Raw genomic sequence first — 24,978 nt, 5'->3', positions numbered from 1 at the left:
ACGCTGGGCCAATTGTGCGGCGCCCTATGGGACTCCCAGTCATGGCCGGTTGTGATACAGCCTGGAATCGAACCAGGGTCTGTAGTGATGTCTCTAGCACTGAGATGCAGTGCCTTAGACTGCTGCAACACTCCCTTTGAGCGTGGTGAAGTTATTAAATAAACCCAGTCACTACAAAGATTCAAGCGTCCTTCCTAACTCAGTTGCTGGAGAAGAAGGAAACCGCTCAGGGATTTCACCATTAGATCAATGGTGACTTTAAAACAGTTACAGAGGTTAATGACTGTGATTGGAGAAAACTGAGGATGAATCAACATTGTAGTTACTCCACAATACTAACCTAAATGACAGAAGGAAAAGAAGGAAGCCTGTACAGCATAGTACAGAATAATCCAGGTGTGCATAGTCTTTTGAGATTTACCCAGAAAGACTCACAGCTGTAATCACTGCCAAAGTGATCCTAACATGTATTGACTCAGGGGTGTGAATACTTATGTAAATTAGATATTTGTGCAACAATGGCCTATAGGTGATGCTGTTATAAGCTGTTTCAAACCCTCATATCCACCGCCTGGTTTGACCTAGATACTTGTAAGTATGTAGGTGTCTTTCCTCATTAACACATTTACCTCAAGGACCAATAAGAACCAATCTTGGACATTTTTGAAAACCTTTGAAAAACATTTTCTCATGAACCATAAGTCCAAATAACACCAATTCAGTATGTAGGCCCACGGTACATCTCATTACTTCATTTGAGAAAAGCTAAGGGATTGGTTAAGAGATTGCTGAGTTATTGATAAATAAGGAAATCTGATTTTTCGTGTCCATTTTAAATCCTTTGTAAATTGACTCCATAACTTGAAACATTTAGGGTTATCAAAGACATTACCATGATGAACCATGTTAAGTTTGGCATTAATATTTTTAAATGTAGAACTATTAACAGTTTACGTTTTTGACTATGTAAACCTAACGTTTAAAATAATCATATCAAATCTTCTCATGGACCAATAGTCAGATTCACTCCAAATTTGGTATTTGTACTCACAATAGTCCCTAAAGAGTTTGAGAAAACAACGTTGACGCATTTGAAGATGATGCAAAAAGGCTAGAATATGCAAAAAATATTTATATTTTCTTCTCATGAAGAATTGCACCTAATGAAAGAGTTCCTACACAATAGTGCTTGCTTTGTTATCCAACTGATCTTGTGTCCTTTCTGTCATCCTGTGAACCCCATTCATTGCTGCTCGCAGCTATATTTTCAAATTATATTTTCAAATACCTTGGTTAAATGCAGGGGAGTGTATTTGAATCAGTGTATTTGAGTATTTTCAAATGCAATGTGCTCTCCAAGTTTATTTCCAAATACATTAAAATACCTGAATACTTACTTCGAATTTATAGTGCATTTGGAAAGTATTCAGACCCCTTGACGTTTTCCACATTTTGTTACATTACAGCCTTATTCTAAAATGTATTAAATGTTTTTTTCTTCTCATCAATCTACACACAATGGCTCATAATGACAAAGTAAAACAGGTTTTTAGACATTTTTGCTAATGTATTAAAAATAAACTGAAATATCACATTTACATAAGTATTCGGACCCTTTACTCAGTACTTTGTTGACGCACCTTTTGCAGCGATTACAGCATCCAGTCTTCTTGGGTATGATGCTACAAGCTTGGCACACCTGTATTTGGGGAGTTTCTTCCATTCTTCTCTGCTGATCCTCTAAAGATCTATCAGGTTGGATGGGGAGTGTTATTGCACATCTATTTCCAGGTCTCTCCAGAGATGTTAAATCAAAGTTTAACATGCGCCGAATACAACAGGTGAAAAAAAGGTGTGTGTGTGTGTGGGTTAGTAAAGAAATAAAACAACAGTTAAAATACATTTGAAAATAACAGTAGTAAGGCTATATACGGACACCGGTTAGGCATGCTTATTGAGGTAGTATGTGCATGTAGGTATGGTTAAAGTGACTATGCATTAATGATGAACAGAGAGTAGCAGTAGCGTAAAAAGAGGGGTTGGCGGGTGGTGGGACACAATGCAGATAGCCAGGTTAGCCAATGTGCGGGAGCACTGGTTGGTCGGGCTAATTGAGGAGGTATGTACATGAATGAATAGTCAAAGTGACTATGCATATATGATAACAGAGAGTAGCAGCAGCGTAAAAGACGAGTTGGGTGGGGGCACACAATACAAATAGTCCCGGAACCATTTGGTTACCTGTTCAGGAGTCTTATGGCTTGGGGGTAAAAACTGTTGAGAAGCCTTTTTGTCCTAGACTTGGCACTCCGGTACCGCTTGCCATGCGGTAGTAGAAAGAACAGTCTATGACTGGGGTGGCTGGGGTCTTTGACAATTTTTAGGGCCTTCCTCTGACACCACCTGGTGTAGAGGTCCTGGATGGCAGGCAGCTTTGCCCCAGTGATGTACTGGGCCGTACGCACTACCCTTTGAAGTGCCTTACGGTCGGAGGCCAAGCAATTGCCATACCAGGCAGTGATTCAACCGGTCAGGATGCTCTCGATGTTGCAGCTGTAGAACCTTTTGAGGATCTCAGGACCCATGCCAAATCTTTTTAGTTTCCTGAGGGGGAATAGGCTTTGTCGTGCCCTCTTCACTACTGTCTTGGTGTGTTTGGACCATTCTAGTTTGTTGTTGATGTGTACACCAAGGAACTTGAAGCTCTCAACCTGCTCAACCTGCTCCACTACAGATGTTCAATCGGGTTCAAGTCTGGGCTCTGGCTGGGCCACTCAAGGACATTCAGAGACTTGTCCCAAAGCCACTCATGTGTTTTGGCTGTGTGCCTCGGGTTGTTGTCCAGTTGGAAAGTGAACCTTCATCCCAGTCTGAGGTCCTGAGCGCTCTGGAGCAGGTTTTCATCAAGGATCTCTCTGTACTTTGCTCCATTCATCTTTGCCTCAATCCTGACTAGTCTCCCAGTCCCCGCTGCTGAAAAACATTCCCACAGCATGATGCTGCCACCACCAAGCTTCACCGTAGGGATGGTCTTCCAGACGTGATGCTTGGCATTCAGGCCAAAGAGTTCAATCTTGGTTTCATCAGACTAGAAAATCTTGTTTCTCATGGTCTGAGAGTCTTTAGGTGCCTTTTGGCAAACTCCAAAAGGCTGTCATGTGCCTTTTACTGAGGAGTGGCCTCTCTACCATAAAAGCCTGATTGGTGCTGCAGAGATTGTTGTGTTGCAGATATGTTTTGCTACCCTTCCCCAGATTTGTGCCTTTTTAAAAAACTTTTTTGCTTCATCATTGTGAGGTATTGTGTGTAGATTGCTGATATGTTGTTTAAAAAAAAATGTAATTTAGAATATATTGAAGTGTGTGAAATGTCAAGGGGTCTGAATACTTTCCGAAGGCACTGTATGTGAAAATATTTGAAGTGGTATTTGAACCCAGGCCTGGTGTTAATACAAGCAATTCCCACTTTTCAGACTGCATTTAAAATGAGGTTGTTTTAACTCATTGTATAATGCAGTATGTGTAATTATCAAAGTAGTGCACGTGTTTTCAATGCTTGTGACAGTACTGTATGTGCATTTTTCGTTTAATCCTACATCCTTGACATTACCAGAATCAAATGGTAGCTTTGACATTGCTATGCCCAAATAATAATAATGAAGTATGCAGATATCCCTTTAAATGGCATACGCCGCATGTGGCTAACCCGGTCATGCTAACCTTAACCTTTAAGCTAATGAGGTGCCAATTGAAATAATACACACATCTCTAGGGTCCACCAGCAACAATTTTCAGGGTATATGATTCTATCATCCATGCAAAGATTTCCTAAGAATCAAATCAAATCAAATCAAATGTATTTATATAGCCCTTCGTACATCAGCTGATATCTCAGTGCTGTACAGAAACCCAGCCTAAAACCCCAAACAGCAAGCAATGCAGGTGTAGAAGCACGGTGGCTAGGAAAAACTCCCTAGAAAGGCCAAAACCTAGGAAGAAACCTAGAGAGGAACCAGGCTATGTGGGGTGGCCAGTCCTCTTCTGGCTGTGCCGGGTGGAGACTATAACAGAACATGGCCAAGATGTTCAAATGTTCATAAATGACCAGCATGGTCGAATAATAATAAGGCAGAACAGTTGAAACTGGAGCAGCAGCACGGTCAGGTGGACTGGGGACAGCAAGGAGTCATCATGTCAGGTAGTCCTGGGGCATGGTCCTAGGGCTCAGGTCAGTTGAAACTGGAGCAGCAGCACGGCCAGGTGGACTGGGGACAGCAAGGAGTCATCATGTCAGGTAGTCCTGGGGCATGGTCCTAGGGCTCAGGTCCTCCAAGAGAGAGAAAGAAAGAGAGAAGGAGAGAATTAGAGAACGCACACTTAGATTCACACATGACACCGAATAGGACAGGAGAAGTACTCCAGATATAACAAAACTGACCCTAGCCCCCCGACACATAAACTACTGCAGCATAAATACTGGAGGCTGAGACAGGAGGGGTCAGGAGACACTGTGGCCCCATCCAAGGACACCCCCGGACAGGGCCAAACAGGAAGGATATAACCCCACCCACTTTGCCAAAGCACAGCCCCCACACCACTAGAGGGATATCTTCAACCACCAACTTACCATCCTGAGACAAGGCTGAGTATAGCCCACAAAGACCTCCGCCACGGCACAACCCAAGGGGGGGGGGCGCCAACCCAGACAGGATGACCACATCAGTGAATCAACCCACTCAGGTGACGCACCCCCTCCAGGGACAGCATGAGAGAGCCTCAGTAAGCCAGTGACTCAGCCCCTGTAATAGGGTTAGAGGCAGAGAATCCCAGTGGAAAGAGGGGAACCGGCCAGGCAGAGACAGCAAGGGCGGTTCGTTGCTCCAGAGCCTTTCCGTTCACCTTCCCACTCCTGGGCCAGACTACACTCAATCATATGACCCACTGAAGAGATGAGTCTTCAGTAAAGACTTAAAGGTTGAGACCGAGTTTGCGTCTCTGACATGGGTAGGCAGACCGTTCCATAAAAATGGAGATCTATAGGAGAAAGCCCTGCCTCCAGCTGTTTGCTTAGAAATTCTAGGGACAATTAGGAGGCCTGCGTCTTGTGACCGTTGCGTACGTGTAGGTATGTACGGCAGGACCAAATCAGAGAGATAGGTAGGAGCAAGCCCATATAATGCTTTGTAGGTTAGCAGTAAAACCTTGAAATCAGCCCTTGCTTTGACAGGAAGCCAGTGTAGAGAGGCTAGCACTGGAGTAATATGATACATTTTTTTGGTTCTAGTCAGGATTCTAGCAGCCGTATTTAGCACTAACTGAAGTTTATTTAGTACTTTATCCGGGTAGCCGGAAAGTAGAGCATTGCAGTAGTCTAACCTAGAAGTGACAAAAGCATGGATTAATTTTTCTGCATCATTTTTGGACAGAAAGTTTCTGATTTTTGCAATGTTACGTAGATGGAAAAAAGCTGTCCTTGAAATGGTCTTGATATGTTCTAAGACTTTGCAACTGTAAACTCAACAGGTAAAAAATATACTTGTCACCAAGTGAAACGTGCTATCCTGTAGTCACCAGGGGCCCGTGGCACAGAGACACTTTTGTATCTGATGATGACAGAGAAATAATTGGGTACAAATCTCTCGTCAATGTCTTTCCGGACTTGTGCGTCCAATTACCAGTCGCTGAACATTGAACGACAAGACTGCTGTGATTTTAGAGATAAATGAAAGCAAGAGGATGTTTGGAATCACAAAGGAACCATACAGTACGTGTCTGGCTGCTCAGTTGTGTCCCGTTGTGAAGCCCTGTGTTCAACTGACCAAATGATTATGCTTATCAAACGATTTTATGTTTTTGTCATTGTAATACTAGTATCATTCTGGTACAGGTTTGGTTGACAATCTGGAGGTGACAACACGGGGGGGGGGGGGGGGTATTTCTGTGTTTTGTTGAGTTTATCATATCTAGCAAGTGCTGCCATGAGGGGTTTTGATCATTTCACCTATGTTTATTCCTGACGCCCGGAGACTGGGTGGTCTTGCGATGATGTTGGATGCAGCTTTCTTTTGAGGAAGATGATCAGGGAGAGTTGGAGACTTGCAGAGCAGTAATAAAATATAATGTACTGTACAGTCTTGGAAAGTATACAACAAAAGATAGGCGTTTGGTGTATGTTGATGTTGTGTAGATATCAGTCCACCATTAGTTTTAGTCAGCGTTGATACTGTGAGTGGGGAAGTTTTGATCCTGATTCCATGTGCTATTCCACTTCTGACTTGGAATTGACTTCAGTTCTTGTAACAATGGGCTTTCCATATAATGAATATAATGTCCAAATTATTCATGGTGCTCAGAGAATGACCTCCTTTGAAACAAAGGTCACATTATACTTATTAAAATATGTCAGTTTGAATTCCTCAGAGAGGCATCATAAGTGTTTGGATTGGCCAGGAAATACATGTGTATGTAATCATCAATGCGTTTGGGAGTAAGACATCAGGGCAGTCCACCAGACTAGCTTAAGTCTACCCCCTCCTTTTTCGAACATTCTGTTAAAAATTGCGCAACTTTTCAGCGTCCTGCTACTCATGCCAGGAATATAGTATATGCATATGATTAGTATGTGTGGATAGAAAACACTCTGAAGTTTCTAAAACTGGTTAAATCACGGCTGTGACTATAACAGATCGCGTGTTTCATCGAAAAGCGCAAGAAAAACTGCTCTCTGAAAGCTAAAAATAATTTCCATGCGTCACTTTCATGGGTTGTTAAAAGGGCACAAAATGAATTATGGACCTGCATGCAATTCCTACAGATTCCACACGATGTCGCCATTGTCGTCATTTTCCAGGGACTTTTTTGTTGGTAAATCCAACTAACTGGATTCAATTTCTTCCGGTCTCCGCCAGGATGTTGTGAGGTGCACATTTTCAGCCATTGATTTGAAGACGAGGAGCTATTGAATACACATCGCCCTGTAATCATTTTGATAGATTATAAACGTTTACTAATACCTAAAGTTGGATTACAAAAGTATTTCGAAGTGTTTTGTGAAAGTTTATCGTCGACTTTTTTAATTTAAAAAAATGACGCTGCGTTTTAAAACAATGTTTTTTTCTGAATTACACAGCTTCCATAGAAAGCTATTTTGGGTATATATGGACCGATTTAAACGAAAAAAAGACCCAATAGTGATGTTTATGGGGCATATAGGAGTGCCAAGAAAGAAGCTCGTCAAAGGTAATGAATGTTTTATATTTTATTTCTGCGTTTTGTGTAGCGCCGGCTACGCTAAATCTTTGTTTACGTCGCATTCAGGCATTTTGGGGTGTTGCATGCTATCAGATAATAGCTTCTCATGCTTTCGCCGAAAAGCATTTTAAAAATCTGACTTGTTGGCTAGGTTCACAACGAGTGTAGCTTTAATTCAATACCCTGCATGTGCATTTTGATGAACGTTTGAGTTTTAACGAGTACATTTAGCATTTAGCGTAGCGCATTTGCATTTCCAGGTGTCTACAGCAGACAAATGAGGCAGCTGGACAAGTAATATAGGGAGCTGTGTCTTGTAAAAATTATTGACAACTATTATAGGCTCGCATTTTTATGGGGATGGAAGAGTGATTGTACTAAATGTGTTTGGGGCCTGTTAAGTCTCATTTTATTTGGAATGCCATTCATCCCATAGATGACAAGTATACCTGTAGATAAATGTCAGGTCATCTATAAAATTATTATATATACTTTTTCAACAGAGCTATTCCCTACAAACCATTTGGTTCATTCATTATACAGCTACTGTCTTTTCAAAAGCTGCTGTTTCTTTGACAGGGAAATTATTAATGAGCATCTCTCTGGAAATGGTTCCCTCAAAGGGCACTGCCTTAATGTCATTGTGACACTTATGAATGTTACCTAGCCTATGACATTTCCCTTAGCTTTAGATGTGAACCACTGCTTTTTGTCCTAGCACTACACAGTTGATTCAAATAAATAACTTCATCATGAAGTTTTGATGATTTAAATAGGGCAAAAAACGAAATGTGCAACGGGGGTCATGACCAAGTTTGGGAAGGTAACCCTGCAATAGCTGAGCAAAGCAGCCATGCAAGCAGTGGTTCACATCTAAAGCTAAGGGAGATGTCATAGGCTAGGTGACATTCGTAAGTGTTACAATGACATTAAGACAGTGGAAACCATTTCCAGAGAGGAAAGATGCTCATTAATAATTTCCCTGTCAAAGAAAAAAAAAAGGGGGGGGGGGGGGGGCATGACCGAGTTTGGGGAAGCCCTGAGAAAACGGACTTGACTAAGGGGTTGCTAACCCAGCAAACTCATTGTCAGTTTTGACTCGATAGAACGCAGTGGTGAATTACTGTTTCCTGCATTGAACAACCTTATCGGAGCAATTGTGCTGCAATCACTGTACCTATACAGTGTATGCTAATTAGGTTTAAGCTTACAAGGCGTTTTTAGAGGGCTTTCTCTTGATTGAGAAAATCAAAGTTTTGCTTTTCTCACTCTGACCTTTGAGTCTTCCTCTGGAAGGATGATGATGAGTAACCTGTGGGATAATGGAAGGCTTTACTTTTGTAGCTTCAACAAACAACCACACGTTGAAAATGTCTAAATATGATTCAAAAATGGCCTTGAGATCAGTGCAACATAAATATAAAACCATTATCGACTGTTGAGGCAAAATTCTCTATCTTCATTACCCTCAGGTGATGATGGTTGGAAATCTAAGTGCAAAAGGAACACAAGGACGGTCTCCACTCTGAGTCCTATTCACTGGCAAATACGCTCCCCTCATTGTATTGCATTGTTGGAGGAGGTCCATTGTATTTTATTTGACCTTAATGTTTATCCATTTGTATCTGTCCTCTCCATTTAATTGAAACGGATATGTAGAGGCGTTAAATACTGCTGGAGGTATTTTAGACTTCTAGTCCCCCGGAGCGTACTGATCGATCCAGCTGAACTCTAAACGGGACAAATGGGAGATGAATTGGACATTGTTTTGCTGCATGAGCCGAGTTCTGGCAATGGCTAGCCTGGCCCATGAGCGATGCGTTGCTGCCGTCCCAGATAACATGACCTGTGTAATTCATTAAAGTGAATATACAGTATATAGACGGGAGATAATGAGCTCAGGCTCGGCCCGTCTGGAACTCCAGAAGGCTTTATACTAACTGTAGTTCTGAAAATGCACTTGTTTTTAAGTTTACACAAAGCGCTAGCTTTAAAGTACTGTTATTGTTTGATTACTTTCAAATACTTTGAAATGTGTTTGATTGGAGCGGGTCTGGAGTGCCAGATGGGCAGGGTTGGTACTATTTGGACAATTACAGTGGTGTCATTGTGCCAGGCAAGCTCAATAAAGCACATCTCAAATGTTTGAAAGAAAACAGACACTATTTTAATCCAGCTCTGTAATTACTGTATCACCTCGTTACTTGTGTGGTACTGTATAGGCTGTCAAGCTAGCAATATGAATATAATCAGTTAGTTTTTTTTGTAGGAATGAAGCGTGGAGATGCATCATCCCCTGTAGTCTCCAACCAGGCACCTTTTTTTTGACATGACATGTAAACTTAAAGCTGTCACTGGTTCAGACTGTTTAGGACCCACACGTCACATGAAACGGACCTTCAGACTCCCAGACGCATCCTCTCATGCCCACAGCGCTTTATTTCCCCCGTCAACTTGTTTCCCCCCCGGTGCCAATCTGTTTTTTGAGCGACTGTACCTGTTTTTTGAGCGACTGTACAGTCCGCCTTTTGCAGTTTTATATCAAGTGGGCACGAGAGGTGGGGACGCCTCTATTAATCAAGACTGGGTGCTGACGCATAGAAAAAGTGTCTGGGCTTCCTGCCTTCTCTGCTGCAGTGACTTCTGGACCTGCCCCAATTCATCATAGTTAGGGGGGGGTGGGGGTGGGGGGGGGGGGGTTGGATTTCGGTTTCTATTTGAAAAATAATTACAACTTTAAATGCATGAAATAATTACATTAAAAAGATTTGAGCTTTTAAGGCCAAAATAGCAAACATTGAATTGACAAAAAATTCCATTGTCTCTGTCCACATTGGGTAAACATCAATAGAAAAAGAGAAAGTTAATATAAAATAATAAAATATTTCAGTTGTGTATATCACTTAGTTTAAATTTGACAACATTATTTAAAATACTTTTTTGGTCATCTCTGCTCAGGCAGTAACAGCTTGTCAGGAGACAACCATCTAACATTATCTCTGTGCTCCTAATACCATGTTTGGGTCATCCTACATAGCTAGTATGCTGCAGAGCTGTCTTACAAAATCATTTTACTAGTTCTTCAAAGTACATAAGGCAAACTTTGAAGACTGCTTATTACCAACTACCAATCGGGTAGAGGAACTTCACGGACTGTCTCCATAACTTTCATTGTTGTGTTGTGTACATTCCTCTCACATGCGGTCTGTGTGTAGGTTATCAGTCTCTGTCCAATCAGGGAAGAACAGGTACAAATGGATTATGGTCATTGTAGTTAAATGCCACGTTTCTGTGCTGAACTAGCTTGAACATTTCCCTAATGAAAACTACTACTCCCTTCACTCCACCGACCTACATACCTCTTGTCTTAATTTATCTTGTGAATTATTTGATTTCTCTCTAGAGTTTGATAAGCAAAACTCCCCAGAAACTTTGGTTAATCGCTCAGCACTACCCTGAGGCATTACCAGGAGATTGATCTCACTCATTCACTCTTTGATGATAAGTTGTATGGTGGTTATGGATAGAGCTAGTGCTGTGTCACTGCTTAGCAGATGGGTCAGCTGTGTTGGTCAGAGATGTTGTGGCTATGGTATAGGTACTTTCATTCACATCATTGGCTTGTAGGGAAAGGTTCTATCTAAATGACCAGACCTCCACAAGTTTATGCTGTCCAAGGCCACTCGCAGGTGTAATTGTTTTTCACTTCATTAAGACATACAACCCCTCCAGAAAGTATTCCCTTAGAGCCTGAATTTGGATTAAATAGAGATTTATTTTCACTGGCCTACACACAATACCCCATAATGTCAAAGTGGAATTATGTTTTATTTTGACAAATTCATTACAAAAATGGAAAGCTGAAATGTCTTGAATCAATAAGAATTCAACACCTTTTATGGCAAGCTTAAATAAGTTCAGGAGTATAAATGTGCTTAACAAATCACATAATAAGTTGCGAGGATTCACTCTATGTGCAATAATGGTGTTTAACATGATTTTGAATGACTGCTGTTAGGGTTTTCTTCCGTCGAAGGAGAGTCGGACCAAAATGCAGCGTGGTAATTTTGATACATGTTTAATAAAGCGAATAAACACGAACAATACAAAACAACAGCCGTAACGTGAAAACCTATACAGCCTATTGCCTCTGATTGAGAACCACTCCAGACAGCCATAGACTATGCTAGAAAACCCCACTAAGCCACAATCCCAGTACCTACGAAAAACCCCAAGACAAAACACACCACATAAAAAACCCATGTCACACCCTGGCCTGACCAAAATAATAAAGAAAATACTTAGACCAGGGCGTGACAACTGCCTCATCTCTGTGCCCCACACATACAATTATCTGTAAGGTCCCTCAGTTGAGCAGTGAATTTCAAACAGATTCAACCACACAGACCAGGGAGGTTGTCCATTGCCTCACAAACACAGGTACCTATTGGTAGGTCAGACAAAAAAACAGACATTGGGTATCCCTTTGAGCTTGGTGAAGTTATTAATTACACTTTGGATGGTGTATCATTACACCCAGTCACTACAAAGATACAGATGTACTTCCTAACTCAGTTCCTGGAGAGATTTAGATTTTGGAGCTTCAGAGGCTGAACCTCAGTTATGAATAATCGTCTTAAATCATTTAATTCTTCGACTGCCTTTTACAATGTAATTCCCATAACTTTAAGTTGGCCGTAGCTGTTTCCAAGGATGGTTAAAGTTACATTTCTTTATTTTGGATTTGTCTTAGATCCTCTTGATTCTTTATATACAGTGCCTTGCGAAAGTATTCGGCCCCCTTGAACTTTGCGACCTTTTGCCACATTTCAGGCTTCAAACATAAAGATATAAAACTGTATTTTTTTGTGAAGAATCAACAACAAGTGGGACACAATCATGAAGTGGGACGAAATTTAAAAAACTTTTTTAACAAATCAAAAACTCAAAAACTGAAAAATTGGGCGTGCAAAATTATTCAGCCCCTTTACTTTCAGTGCAGCAAACTCTCTCCAGAAGTTCAGTGAGGATCTCTGAATGGTCCAATGTTGACCTAAATGACTAATGATGATAAATACAATCCACCTGTGTGTAATCAAGTCTCCGTATAAATGCACCTGCACTGTGATAGTCTCAGAGGTCCGTTAAAAGCGCAGAGAGCATCATGAAGAACAAGGAACACACCAGGCAGGTCCGAGATACTGTTGTGAAGAAGTTTAAAGCCGGATTTGGATACAAAAAGATTTCCCAAGCTTTAAACATCCCAAGGAGCACTGTGCAAGCGATAATATTGAAATGGAAGGAGTATCAGACCACTGCAAATCTACCAAGACCTGGCCGTCCCTCAACTTTCAGCTCATACAAGGAGAAGACTGATCAGAGATGCAGCCAAGAGGCCCATGATCACTCTGGATGAACTGCAGAGATCTACAGCTGAGGTGGGAGACTCTGTCCATAGGACAACAATCAGTCGTATATTGCACAAATCTGGCCTTTATGGAAGAGTGGCAAGAAGAAAGCCATTTCTTAAAGATATCCATAAAATGTATTGTTTAAAGTTTGCCACAAGCCACCTGGGAGACACACCAAACATGTGGAAGAAGGTGCTCTGGTCAGATGAAACCAAAATTGAACTTTTTGGCAACAATGCAAAACATTATGTTTGGCGTAAAAGCAACACAGCTCATCACCCTGAACACACCATCCCCACTGTCAAACATGGTGGTGGCAGCATCATGGTTTGGGCCTGCTTTTCTTCAGCAGGGACAGGGAAGATGGTTAAAATTGATGGGAAGATGGATGGAGCCAAATACAGGACCATTCTGGAAGAAAACCTGATGGAGTCTGCAAAAGACCTGAGACTGGGACGGAGATTTGTCTTCCAACAAGACAATGATCCAAAACATAAAGCAAAATCTACAATGGAATGGTTCAAAAATAAACATATCCAGGTGTTAGAATGGCCAAGTCAAAGTCCAGACCTGAATCCAATCGAGAATCTGTGGAAAGAACTGAAAACTGCTATTCACAAATGCTCTCCATCCAACCTCACTGAGCTCGAGCTGTTTTGCAAGGAGGAATGGGAAAAAATGTCAGTCTCTCGATGTGCAAAACTGATAGAGACATACCCCAAGCGACTTACAGCTGTAATCGCAGCAAAAGGTGGCGCTACAAAGTATTAACTTAAGGGGGCTGAATAATTTTGCACGCCCAATTTTTCAGTTTTTGATTTGTTAAAAAAGTTTGAAATATCCAATAAATGTCGTTCCACTTCATGATTGTGTCCCACTTGTTGTTGATTCTTCACAAAAAAATAAAGTTTTTCATCTTTATGTTTGAAGCCTGAAATGTGGCAAAAGGTCGCAAAGTTCAAGGGGGCCGAATACTTTCGCAAGGCACTGTATATAAACCCAGCTGTGATCTCTCTTTTCAGATAAATCCTGGATGCACACTCCAGAAGCTCTGGCAAAGCATTACATACCCTACAATGCCAAGGTACGTATCATGACCTCCCTTTCCAAAGCAATCAAAATCATGTTGCCTCACAGGTTTTTGGAAGTTAGATGAAAAATACCTTTCACCTTTCACTGATTCAGATTGATGTTCCGCATACCTCAATGCATACCTATTTACAGGTCTCACACCTAACCAAGGCTTTGAAAAAGTCATGTTTACTTGGGAATAGTTCTCTGATTGTTTTCTGTTATACATAGTTTTTGACTTTGTCAAAAAATAAAACCCTTTCAATATGAAGCTATTGAGTTTTTCCCTAGCTCTGAACAAGGTGTCTGCTTCACACTACCGTCAAAGAGCAAAAACACACACAGGCAGCCTAGAAGAACTGACTGCAAAGTAAACACAACAGTAGACTTTGACTGGAAACCCACAGACCGTTACAAAACAACTGACTTGTTTAGTCTTCTCTGTCTTTGTTATGCTGCACACATCTTAAAGGTAAACTCCCGGGAAGAGATTCTCCCATCTAAAGGTGTTTTCTGCTCTACTTCACCCAAAGACTCCCCTCATATTGGAGGCAGAGCGCCTGTCGGTGAACATCCAGCAGCTCCCGAAATGTCTTATTGAAGTGAACCGAAAAAAGGCTAAAGTAGAATGTCCAAACTGACACATCTGCTGCCGCTCAAGACTGGAACAGCAGAGAGGAGAGCAAACCTAACATCAGGCAGTGGATGGGAGTGAGGTGCAGCAGGGAACCGTCCCTGTGCCAATAACCTTCCCAAGGTGATGGATCACCACAGGCTGGGTTTAGACAGTGGAACAGCCTCTACAGTCCAGCAGAACAGAGTGCATAGTTCAGGAACGAGACTCTCTACATCCCATGTAGCGTATCTGTCATTTGTTGAACCTATTTGCAGAACCCGGCTGCGTTCATATGTGTCCTTGAGTGCGGGCAGCATTTGTCACGGCCGGTGCAAATGCTGACACCATTTGAATACAGGCCCATCCGTCTTTCCACTCTATTGATAGGAGGGTGAAGTGTCGTTTTTGGCATCGTTTGCCCAGATTTTTGGCATTGTTTGCCCATTGTGTACCCACTGTGTGTTCTATCGTGGATTTAAATCATGAAGGAAGGAAGTGGATACAGTGTCAGGGACCAGTATACAGTATGGGCTGAACCACTGAATTTTTAAACAATTGTTGCATCTCACTATGTTGCTGAATGAAGAATCTTAGGAAACCTTAAATCGCTGTATTATTATTTGATATTGCTCCCATGTCATGTTGAAACAACCTGGAGCCATTCCATTGGGAAACACTAACGGGGAGAGTACAGAGTCTCCTTACTAAACCAGGCAAGCCATATCGAGAATAATTGTTTCTATGGACAGATGGAGTTTAGGTCTGAAGGTCATTGGCTCCATCTGTTGGATAGCAGCAGTAGTGCTGCCCTTTTGGGGGGGGGGCGAGATTCCTTCAAACCCCTCCTATAATCTGAAGCCTTTTTTCTCTCTAATATGCAATATAAAGAGACATTGTAAGGCATTTATAGATACTTTAACAGTCTTATAGTGCATTGTGACTTAATCCTGTATAGCTGTATGCCTGAAGTAAAATGACACTTTATTATTTTTCCCTTTTTGATTCTAGTTTCTTGGAAACACAGAAGTTGATCAACCGAAAGGCACAGAGATTGTTAAAGATGCAGTTAGAAAGTTAAAGGTAAGTGAGCAATACACTTTTTCCCCTTGGAAACCTGAATTAAAGCTGTATTACATCACTTTTTCATCTAGGGGGGCTGGTGAGTATATAGACGGTCCCCGAAATTGGACCTCATTGGACAGAAAAGTGCACTCCAGGGCGGGCCTCTCTACGCCCACCAGCAACAGCTTAGAAGTTTAGGTCAGTTTTTATTTCCACACGTTGATACCCTAAAACTCAGGATTTTGTGGTTAACTGTAATCAGATAAATTTAACCACACTGTACATTCTAGCCAGAATCAGATAAATGTAACCATAGTGCACATTCTAGCCAGAATTCAAGGTATACTAATAGCAACTATCTTCCAAGTTATACCTTCATTTTGAGGTCTTAGGATGTGAAAAGGAGCATGTAGAATGTTGTAGCCAGGAATTTACTATAGCATGAATCATAATTACTTACTAGTCTACTAACAAAGACCGCTACTTATAGCTAACCTAATTTTCATAATCTTTAGAAATATAGTTTCCCCCAGCTAGAGTTCAGCCAGCTTTGCTGCCACCGATCTCCTTTGCTCTGCCTCGTTCTGCTCTCAGCATGTCAGCTAATCTGCTGTTTTCTTCTGTAATAATCTCAATTGAGAGACCATTCAAGGGGAAACTTATTTTCATGTACTCAGAAAATGAGTGTGAAAAAAAGCTCTGATCGCACAATTTACATTCGTCCTAATTCAAATGAGTATTGCACTGTGTTGGAAGAATGCCATTTTCTAATTAACTTTGGATATCCTTTTTCGGTAAATGGGGCTGGTTATCATTATTTTATGATATCATATTGATATCGTGACTTTCACCACTTTCAATAAAAGACTACACTTCAGAATGAGCTAGGGCAAGTTGGAGTACCATGACCATCGGACTGTAGCTTTGACAAGTGAATTCTAATGTTTCTACTCTCCCCTCTCCGCAGTTTCAAAGGCATATCAAGAAATCAGAGGGACAGAAGACCCCGAAAGTGGAACTGCAAATATCCATTTATGGAGTAAAGATCTTAGATCCCAAGACAAAAGTATGTCCACATGACATTTAATAAGTGCTCCAAGTTTTTTTTAAACGCATATTATGGAAGCATTCGAGTGAAGGGCTATCAAGGAGGTATTGTTGTCTTAAACCAAAGCATTTGTGTTTCTTTTTATTTTCAGGATGTCCAATATAACTGCCAGTTGCATAGGATATCCTTCTGTGCAGATGACAAGACGGATAAAAGGATATTCACCTTCATCTGTAAAGACTCAGAGTCAAACAAACACCTCTGCTACGTGTTTGACAGTGAGAAATGTGTAAGAAATATTAACTTTGAGAGTTAACAACTTGAGTTCTTGTTCCGCGCGATCTGTAGAGATCCGTCTATATGCGACAATCACTAGTAAATTATAAAGATAATGACCTAAAATTAAGAATTGTTTCTGGTGAATAATCGATGAAAATGTAGAATTATGTTCAGGACAATTGTTCCTATGCGGTTAGTAATACCGTTTTATAAGAAGTCTTGTACAAAAACTCATGGATGATGCTGTTGTCTTCCAGGCAGAGGAGATAACGCTCACTATTGGCCAGGCATTCGACTTGGCCTACAAGAAGTTCCTTGAGTCTGGTGGAAAAGATGTGGAGACACGGAAACAGATAGGAACCTTACAGAAAAGAGTACGATTCAATTGTTGGACAAGTGTGATATGGGAGAGACTGTTCCTTCTTATGGGATAGGGATTGGATATACACTACACCCCCATTCAATAATATTGATGATAACAGATTATATCTGTATTGAAGGTAGGTAGCTATAGATCAATTCCAAAACAAGCATCCTTCTTTTTCACAGATTCAAGAACTGGAAACTGAAAATTCTGAGCTAAAGAAGCAGCTTTCGGATCTGGAGGAGCAGTTGATGATTGCTCCTGTACCACCAGTAAGAACTGCATGGACATCCCTTCCAGTCTCTAGACTTCCCTAAGTAACCCATAATACCCCAAATAAGATGTTTGTCATGTTCTGTGTGAACTAACTAGCCACTTTCAGTCTTCCACTAAATCTTCTGCATGCAATCTCTTCACAGCTGCTGCACATAAACTCTACTAACGAGGCCTACATGCTCTCAAGGCCCTCCTCGCTCTTCTGGTGTCACAATCTGACGTCCTTCTCGTGTCTTGAGATCTCCTCGGTCACACTCACCCCTATGAGCTCGCCAGAGTCCAACCTCTCGGCAGGGCTACTAACCCCTCCTCCGGCTAAATCCGCTCTCCTTCCAAAGACTGCCGACGGATGCAGCATCCCCCGACCTCGCGTACTGTACAACTACCTTCCTCCTCCTGCCTTTTATTTCATTCTTAATTCACGTTTAGTTTTCTTGATTTTCTTGATTTATTTTCTTGTTAACAATAGTTCACTTTAACTCGTATACACTGAGTGTACAAAACATTAGGAGCACCTGCTCTTTCCATGACATAGACTGACCAGGTGAATCCAGGTGAAATCTATAATCCCTTTTTCATATAATTTGTTAAATCCACTTCAATCCGTGTAGATGAAGGGGAGGAGACAGGTTAAAGAAGGATTTTTAAGCCTTGAGACAATAATGAGACATGGATTTTGTATGTGTGCCATTCAGAGGGTGAATGGGCAAGACAAAATATTTAAAGTGCCTTTGAACGGGGTATGGTTGTAGGTGCCAGGCACACCGGTTTGAGTTTACACGCTCAACAATTTCCCGTGTGTATCAATAATGGTCCACTATCCAAAAGACATTCAGCCAACTTGACACAACTGTGGGAAACATTGGAGTCAACATGGGCCAGCATCCCTGTGGAACGCTTTCAACACCTTGTAGAGTCCATGCCCCAATGAATTGAGGCTATTCTGAGGGCAAAGGGGGTGCAACTCAATATTGGGGATGTTCCTAATGTTTTGTATGCTCAATGTATAATGTAGAGTAGACATTGCAGGTACATAAAGTATGCTCATTAATATTTCATCAACTTCTAAGTCTTATCTCAATAAGTTAGATTTGACGTCGGACTGTAGTTCTAATATATCTTCATAACTCTGACTTCAGAATATAAAATGAGCTTCAAACCTATTGGGACAGTCACACATTTTTGTTTTGGCTCTGTACTCCAATACTTTGGATTTGAAATGAGACAATGACTAGAGTTTCAGCTTTAATTTGAAGGTATTTTCATCCATATTGGGTGAACCGTTTAGAAATTACAGGACTTGTTGTACATAGTCCCTCCATTTTAGGAGATACAAATCCACTTATATGTATTAAAGTAATAAAAAGTTTAGTATTTGGTCCTATATTCACAGCACACAATGACTACATCAAGCTTGGGAATCTACACAGTTGTTGGGGACATTTGCTGTTTGTTTTGGTTGTGTTTCAGACTATTTTGTGCCCAATAGAAATTAATGATAAATTATGTATTGTGTCATTTTGGAGTCACTTTTATTGTAAATAAGAATAGAATATGTTTGTAAACACTTGTACGTTAATGTGGATGCTACCATGATTACGGATAATCCTGAATAAATCGTGAATAATGATGAGTGAGAAAGTTACCGACGCACAAATATCATACACCCCCCCCCAAAACAAAAAAATATAACCTCCCCAAATATTACAATGGTTAGAGTACAGAGCCAGAACAACAAAATATTTGTCATTGTTCCCACTACTTTTGGAGCTCACTGTAGCTCAGAATAATGCTCATTTCATAAGGGACTAATTGGAATGAACCAATTCCTCTACACTCACAGGCTGGCAGCATCTCCTTGAAACCCCAGACATCCACAGATGTTTTTGACATGGTTCCCTTCTCTGCTGTCACACCCCTGGTGCCAATACCCGCAAGCAACGGCACACCCCCTCCGCCCCCTACAACATCTCCTTCAGACATGAGTGAGTACACTGCTCTGGTTACTTTACAGTTCCAGGATGACAGTGAGATTCCAATTAGAATTCAACCACACACACAATAAGGGATAAAACACCGGTCGTGGTCGTTAGGGAGAAAGTGTTTTGGTTATACTATGAGAACATAAACAATGCCTACTTAATAAATAAGTGTTACCAATGAAAGCCCATTTAAACACTACTACGTTGTGGCATCTCAAACAGTATCTCGTCTCTCCCTTACAGGTAAAGACCTTTTTGGTGCAGCACCTTTCGATCCGTTCACCTGTGGGCAAGCCGACTTCCCCCCGGATATCCAGTCCAAGCTGGACGAGATACAGGTGACTGCATGTCTGTGAATGATCTTAAGCTATTATAAAGGTTTGGAGAGTAGACCTCCACCCTAGTAGCGGGGCCCCTACCCTTTCAAATTGATAAAGTAGAAGAAAAACCCCTTAAAAGATTTGGATGAGTGCTAGAGAGCTCATATTTGTTTACGCCCATTCAGCATCCCTCTTAAGCCATAGACCCACCATTTTCTTTAAGAATTGACATGTACAGTTGAAGTCGGAAGTTTACATACACTTAAGTTGGAGTCATTAAAACTTGTTTTTCAACCACTCCACACATTTCTTGTTAACAAACTATAGTTTTGGCAAGTCGGTTGGGACATCTACTTTGCGCAGGACACAAGTAATTTGTCCAACAATTGTTTACAGACAGATTATTTCACTTATAATTCACTGCATTACAATTGTAGTGGGTCAGAAGTTCACATACAAGTTGACTGTGCCTTTAAATAGCTTGGACAATTCCAGAAAATGATCTCATGGCTTTAGAAGCTTCTGATAGGCTAATTGACATCATTTGAGTCAATTGGAGGTGTACCTGTGGATGTATTTAAGGGCCAACCTTCAAACTCAGTGCCTCTTTGCTTGACATCATGGGAAAATCAAAAGAAATCAGCTAAGACCTCAGAAAAAAATTTACCACGTTCATCTGTACAAACAATAGTATGCAAGTATAAACACCATGGGACAACGCAGCCGTCATACCGCTCAGGAAGGAGACGCGTTCAATCTCCTAGAGATGAACGTACTTTGGTGCGAAATGTGCAAATCAATCCCAGAACAACAACAAAGGACCTAGTGAAGATGCTGGAGGAAACAGGTACAAAGGTATCTATATCCACAGTAAAACGAGTCCGATATCGACATAACCTGAAATGCCGCTCAGCAAGGAAGAGCCACTGCTCCAAAATCGCCATAAAAAAGCCAGACTACGGTTTGCAACTACACATGGGGACAAAGATCGTACCTTTTGGAGGGAGGGAGGGACTGGTGCACTTCACAAAATAGATGGCATCATGAGGTAGGAAAAGTATGTGGATATATTGAAGCAACATCTGAAGACATCAGTCAGGAAGTTCAAGCTTGGTCGCAAATGGGACCTCCAAATGGACAATGACTCCAAGCATTCATCCAAAGTTGTGGCAAAATGGCTTAAGGACAGTAAAGTCAAGGTATTGGAGTGGCCATCACAAAGCCCTGACCTCAATCGTATAGAAAATTTGTGGGCAGAACTGAAAAAGCTTTTGAGAGCAAGGAGGCTTACAAACCTGACTTAGTTACACCTGCTCTGTCAGGAGGAATGGGCCAAAATTCACCCAACTTATTGTGGGAAGCTTGTGGAAGGCTACCCGAAATGTTTGACCCAAGGTAAACAATTTAAATGCAACCAACTTGCTACCAAATACTAATTGAGTGTATGTAAACTTCTGTCCCACTGGGAATGTGATGAAATAAATAAACATTGAAATCATTCTCTCTACTATTATTCTGACATTTCACATTCTTAAAATAATGTGGTGATCCTAACTGACCTAAGACAGGGAAGTTTTACTAGGATTAAATGTCAGGAATTGTGAAAAACTGAGTTTAAATGTATTTGGCTAAGGTGTATGTAAACTTCGGACTTCAATTGTAAATGCATGGCCAACCGTCAGCATGGTCAACTCCTCCATTATCTCAGCCAATCATGGCTAGCCAGGAAGGATCATGTGTTTCTCCCTATAAAGCTCTTTCTCCTTGGCTAAACTAGGCCCATGATTTAATTGTTTTATTCATATTTACGGATCCCATACAAGTTTGTAATTAAGGCACATGAAAGTTCACTTCTTCAAGTAGGCATTTCTGCAACAACAACAAAACAACCCTACTGTGAAGTAGGTACTAGCGTCATCTGCCCCCGTCGGGCAGGCGTGTTACATTTATCATTTTAATCTAATCCTCATTCACTTCTCTATATTCCTTATGGGATATACTCTAAGTATTTTGTAACATCAGCCATGGGATTTTAGGGCTTGAGTGGAATACTATTCTATATTTTAGCTATTTCAAAGCTATTGTTACAAATTATTAGTTGTCACTGATTGATTACAGATGGGGGAAAAAAAGAAAGATTTGTTGTCACGTCATCGATGCAAAACAACAACTGTTAGTAGTTGTGTTAAGGATGCATGAGTAAAAATATTATATTATGTTTCCTTTTATTGAATAGGCATGTTGGGCTTTTCTTTAACACATTCTGTTGCAACACATGAATAGATACTTTTGTTAATTATTATCATAGTTGGAGCACATCTTATCTGTAATTACAAATACAATGTCAGTTTGAACCGCAATGCTCCTGTCTTATTTCAAACTCTTTATTTTAACTGCAATTGCACTTTGGGAACCTAGCATCCGAATGCAAATTGCTATCTGCAAACCTTTACAATAACCTTTCTGCATGAAAGGAAGTTCATGGGATGCTACTGTACTTCCAGTAGGAGGCAATAGTTTGCTAGCATGCTGCTAAGCATCACTTCTTTCTTCTCCTTCCTGCCTTTTTCTGTCTTAACTATCTGTTTCCATATATCTTTTTGTCCCTTTTGCTGCAGCGTCAGAGATGGTTTGTACCTTTACACTATTTTGACCCATAAGAGTCCTTCTTGTGGCAGCCGGTGCTGTGACTGTGACCTCGTGAATGATTGTGTTCAGTTTGACTCTGTTGTATACTCTCTGCATACAGTCCGTCTGTAAAGTACACCCCGCAGGCTTTTTGAAACGTCACCCTTTCATAATGCGTGCACATCTTTTTGTATGGAGTTGAAGTTACATTTTCTCGTAAACAATGTGATTTAAATGCATTAACCTTGTTTGAACTTGTATCAAGATGATGCATATGTGTTAAAAGCGGTTGGCTATGGAAGTTTTACTTTTCTCAGTCAGTTCTCTTTTATTTTATCTTTCGTGTCAACAACAAAATATGAATAAATAACGAATCTGATCTAATACTGCGTTGGGTGTACTTGGCTGCAGCTAGTATTATCTTTGTCCATCATTTTGCAACTGAAAATGTGTGGCAAATGTGAAATTGCTTGTCATGCCGCTTCATCATATTTGTATTCCTTGTTCTCTCTAGAACATTCTAGGGTAACATAGGGTCAGATTTATTCAAAGCCCTGTTGTTGTTATTTTATACATACATAGGTCATACAGATTCTTGTGTACTTTGTGGTTTATATATGATGTTTCTACATTTATTTAGAGGGATTTGGACCAAAGCTTCCTCAGAACTTGTCATTTCGCGGACTGCTTCTGAAAAGAACTTGGGCATTCTAGATTTCATATCCCCTAACCATTATTCTGTAGACTTTGGATGCATGCTATTTTGGATCAAACAAGAATAAAAACTTGGGGCCAGTATGACTCTAATGTACAGTGTCTTGGTTATACAGCTCCCCAAGACTCTGCATTGTCTCTCAAGTTTGCTGACTTTAAGAAACGTTGTTATTGATTATATCGACTACCTCCTTTTGTTATCTTTCCTCCTTTAGAGCAGGTTGACATGGGATAGATTCTTTCTAACAGCCATTCTCCCCCTTGTTTTACAGGAGGGGTTCAAAATGGGACTAACTCTAGAGGGCACTGTCTTTTCTCCTGACCCACTAGACAGTCGCTGCTGATGCCAAGTAGACATGTTGCTTTTACATACTGTTAAATCATTTGTATTAAAAGTGCCAAAATTGGGTCTAAAATTCAAGATGTCAATGTTCTTCTCATCTTGAGGTTTATATGTATTTGAATTTGGTTTTAGAATAATCAAAGGTATATTCAAATCTGATATAGAAAGCACTATTTTTGTAAGAACTCACATGGGAAGAAATTGGTTTTGAGACCTCTTGCTTGTACAGGCAATGATGGGTGTAAATAGTATGTGCAATGGTACACTGTGGCCGAATTTTCTTATGTGTAGAATCAGTTTTATTGAACATACACCACTTAGAACGACGCTGTTAGCACATTCTTATTTGTCTGTCGGACATGACTTGCTGATCATCGAGTCGCAAGACACGTAAATGTGGTCAGTCTTGTATTAACACTCATATACCAAACTCTCAGCTTGCCCTTCATTTGACATATCTTCTATGTTATTTTTACTCATATGTATCTTTAGTTAACTGTAATTCATTTATTCTGCTAGTTTTGTCCGGACATCGGATTTAATAGTTTTATTGTCTTGTTAAACATTTAGGTATGTATTGTCGTTTATTTACTTTCTTATGATATATGTCAGTATCCTCGTGCACCAGAAAGCACTTTTGGAAAACCTCTGTCCATATACAGTACTATATACTTGTTATTTTACTTTGTATGCAATATGACTACTGTTACAGTTATTAAAGAAAACATTACGGCATCAATTATCAACACTCAATCATTTTTTTGTGATATACAATGATTAAACGTGTCTTTTTTTGTAATTTTAAAATGTTATGCATTTAAAAATGTATATATTTGATATGTGAAAGTCTGCGGGATTAAGTATGTTGGGTAACACTTTACATTCAATTTGTTACATAGCACTTTAGTAATATCATGACAAAGATACTATGTAACAACATATTACAATGTTACTAGTGTAATTACAGCATTACTACAGAGGTATAAATAAAGGTTAAATAAAATAAAAAGTATAAGAATAGTGCAAATGAATGTTAACATGTTGGGCATTCTGAATATGTACTGGGGGTATTCAAGCATGGATCTCTACTGATGGATAGGCATCAAGAGGAAACAAGCCTATTGTTTGTTTTCTGCTAGGTGGCATCACACTGACAGTAAGTAAGACTGTTTTTGAGTCGCTTGTATACATATAAGACTTGATGAGCATATCCATTTAGGACATTCTTTCCTTCACGCTTGGCAGCCTCTCAGTCACACAGTTGCCTCTGCAGGTAGTCTTATTAATTATGTATAAAGTATGTCATACTGTATTATGCCAGCTTGATATGAAGCTTCTGTACCCCATCAAGTGCCAAGAGCTTGGGGAGAAGAGAGTTGCTGAAGCATGAAAGACAAAGGATAGTTTCACTTTTTGAACACTTCCATTGGTCCTAACTTGTAAGCTTTGCCCTTTTGTGTGCTTACTGAAAAAAAATGAATTATATAGATATAAACTGTTATAGTTTTAAGCGTCAAAGGTGAGCCGCGGAAGATATTGTTCCAGCTTTCAGCAACATTCAATACTAAAGAATGACTTATAAACAAACTTTGAAATGAAAACAAGCAGAACAAA

The 24,978-nt window shown here is 40.4% G+C and overlaps 1 protein-coding gene across 4 annotated transcripts in view; it reads left to right on the top strand.

Moving 5' to 3' along the window:
• The window catches only part of LOC139380533 (GULP PTB domain containing engulfment adaptor 1a), a 157,090-nt gene extending 132,122 nt beyond the window's left edge, over window positions 1-24,968 (top strand). For 2 of the 4 annotated variants that reach the window (XM_071123274.1, XM_071123272.1), the window contains 9 exons: window positions 13,684-13,745; window positions 15,357-15,428; window positions 16,378-16,476; window positions 16,610-16,747; window positions 16,995-17,111; window positions 17,287-17,373; window positions 19,221-19,362; window positions 19,603-19,697; window positions 23,294-24,110. In XM_071123274.1, the coding sequence (XP_070979375.1) occupies window positions 13,684-13,745; window positions 15,357-15,428; window positions 16,378-16,476; window positions 16,610-16,747; window positions 16,995-17,111; window positions 17,287-17,373; window positions 19,221-19,362; window positions 19,603-19,697; window positions 23,294-23,365 (884 nt within the window). In that variant the 3' untranslated portion in view covers window positions 23,366-24,110. Of the gene's footprint in view, window positions 1-13,683; window positions 13,746-15,356; window positions 15,429-16,377; window positions 16,477-16,609; window positions 16,748-16,994; window positions 17,112-17,286; window positions 17,374-17,520; window positions 17,749-19,220; window positions 19,363-19,602; window positions 19,698-23,293 lie in introns of all 4 variants that reach the window. The other 2 variants (XM_071123275.1, XM_071123273.1) reach the window with 2 other exon arrangements.
• Window positions 24,969-24,978: the final 10 nt, after the last annotated feature.

This window comes from Oncorhynchus clarkii, chromosome 22 (assembly GCF_045791955.1).
Source record: "Oncorhynchus clarkii lewisi isolate Uvic-CL-2024 chromosome 22, UVic_Ocla_1.0, whole genome shotgun sequence".
NCBI lineage: Eukaryota > Metazoa > Chordata > Actinopteri > Salmoniformes > Salmonidae > Oncorhynchus > Oncorhynchus clarkii.
Note: the sequence above shows the minus strand (reverse complement) of the source record. Positions and strands in the feature narration are given on the sequence as shown.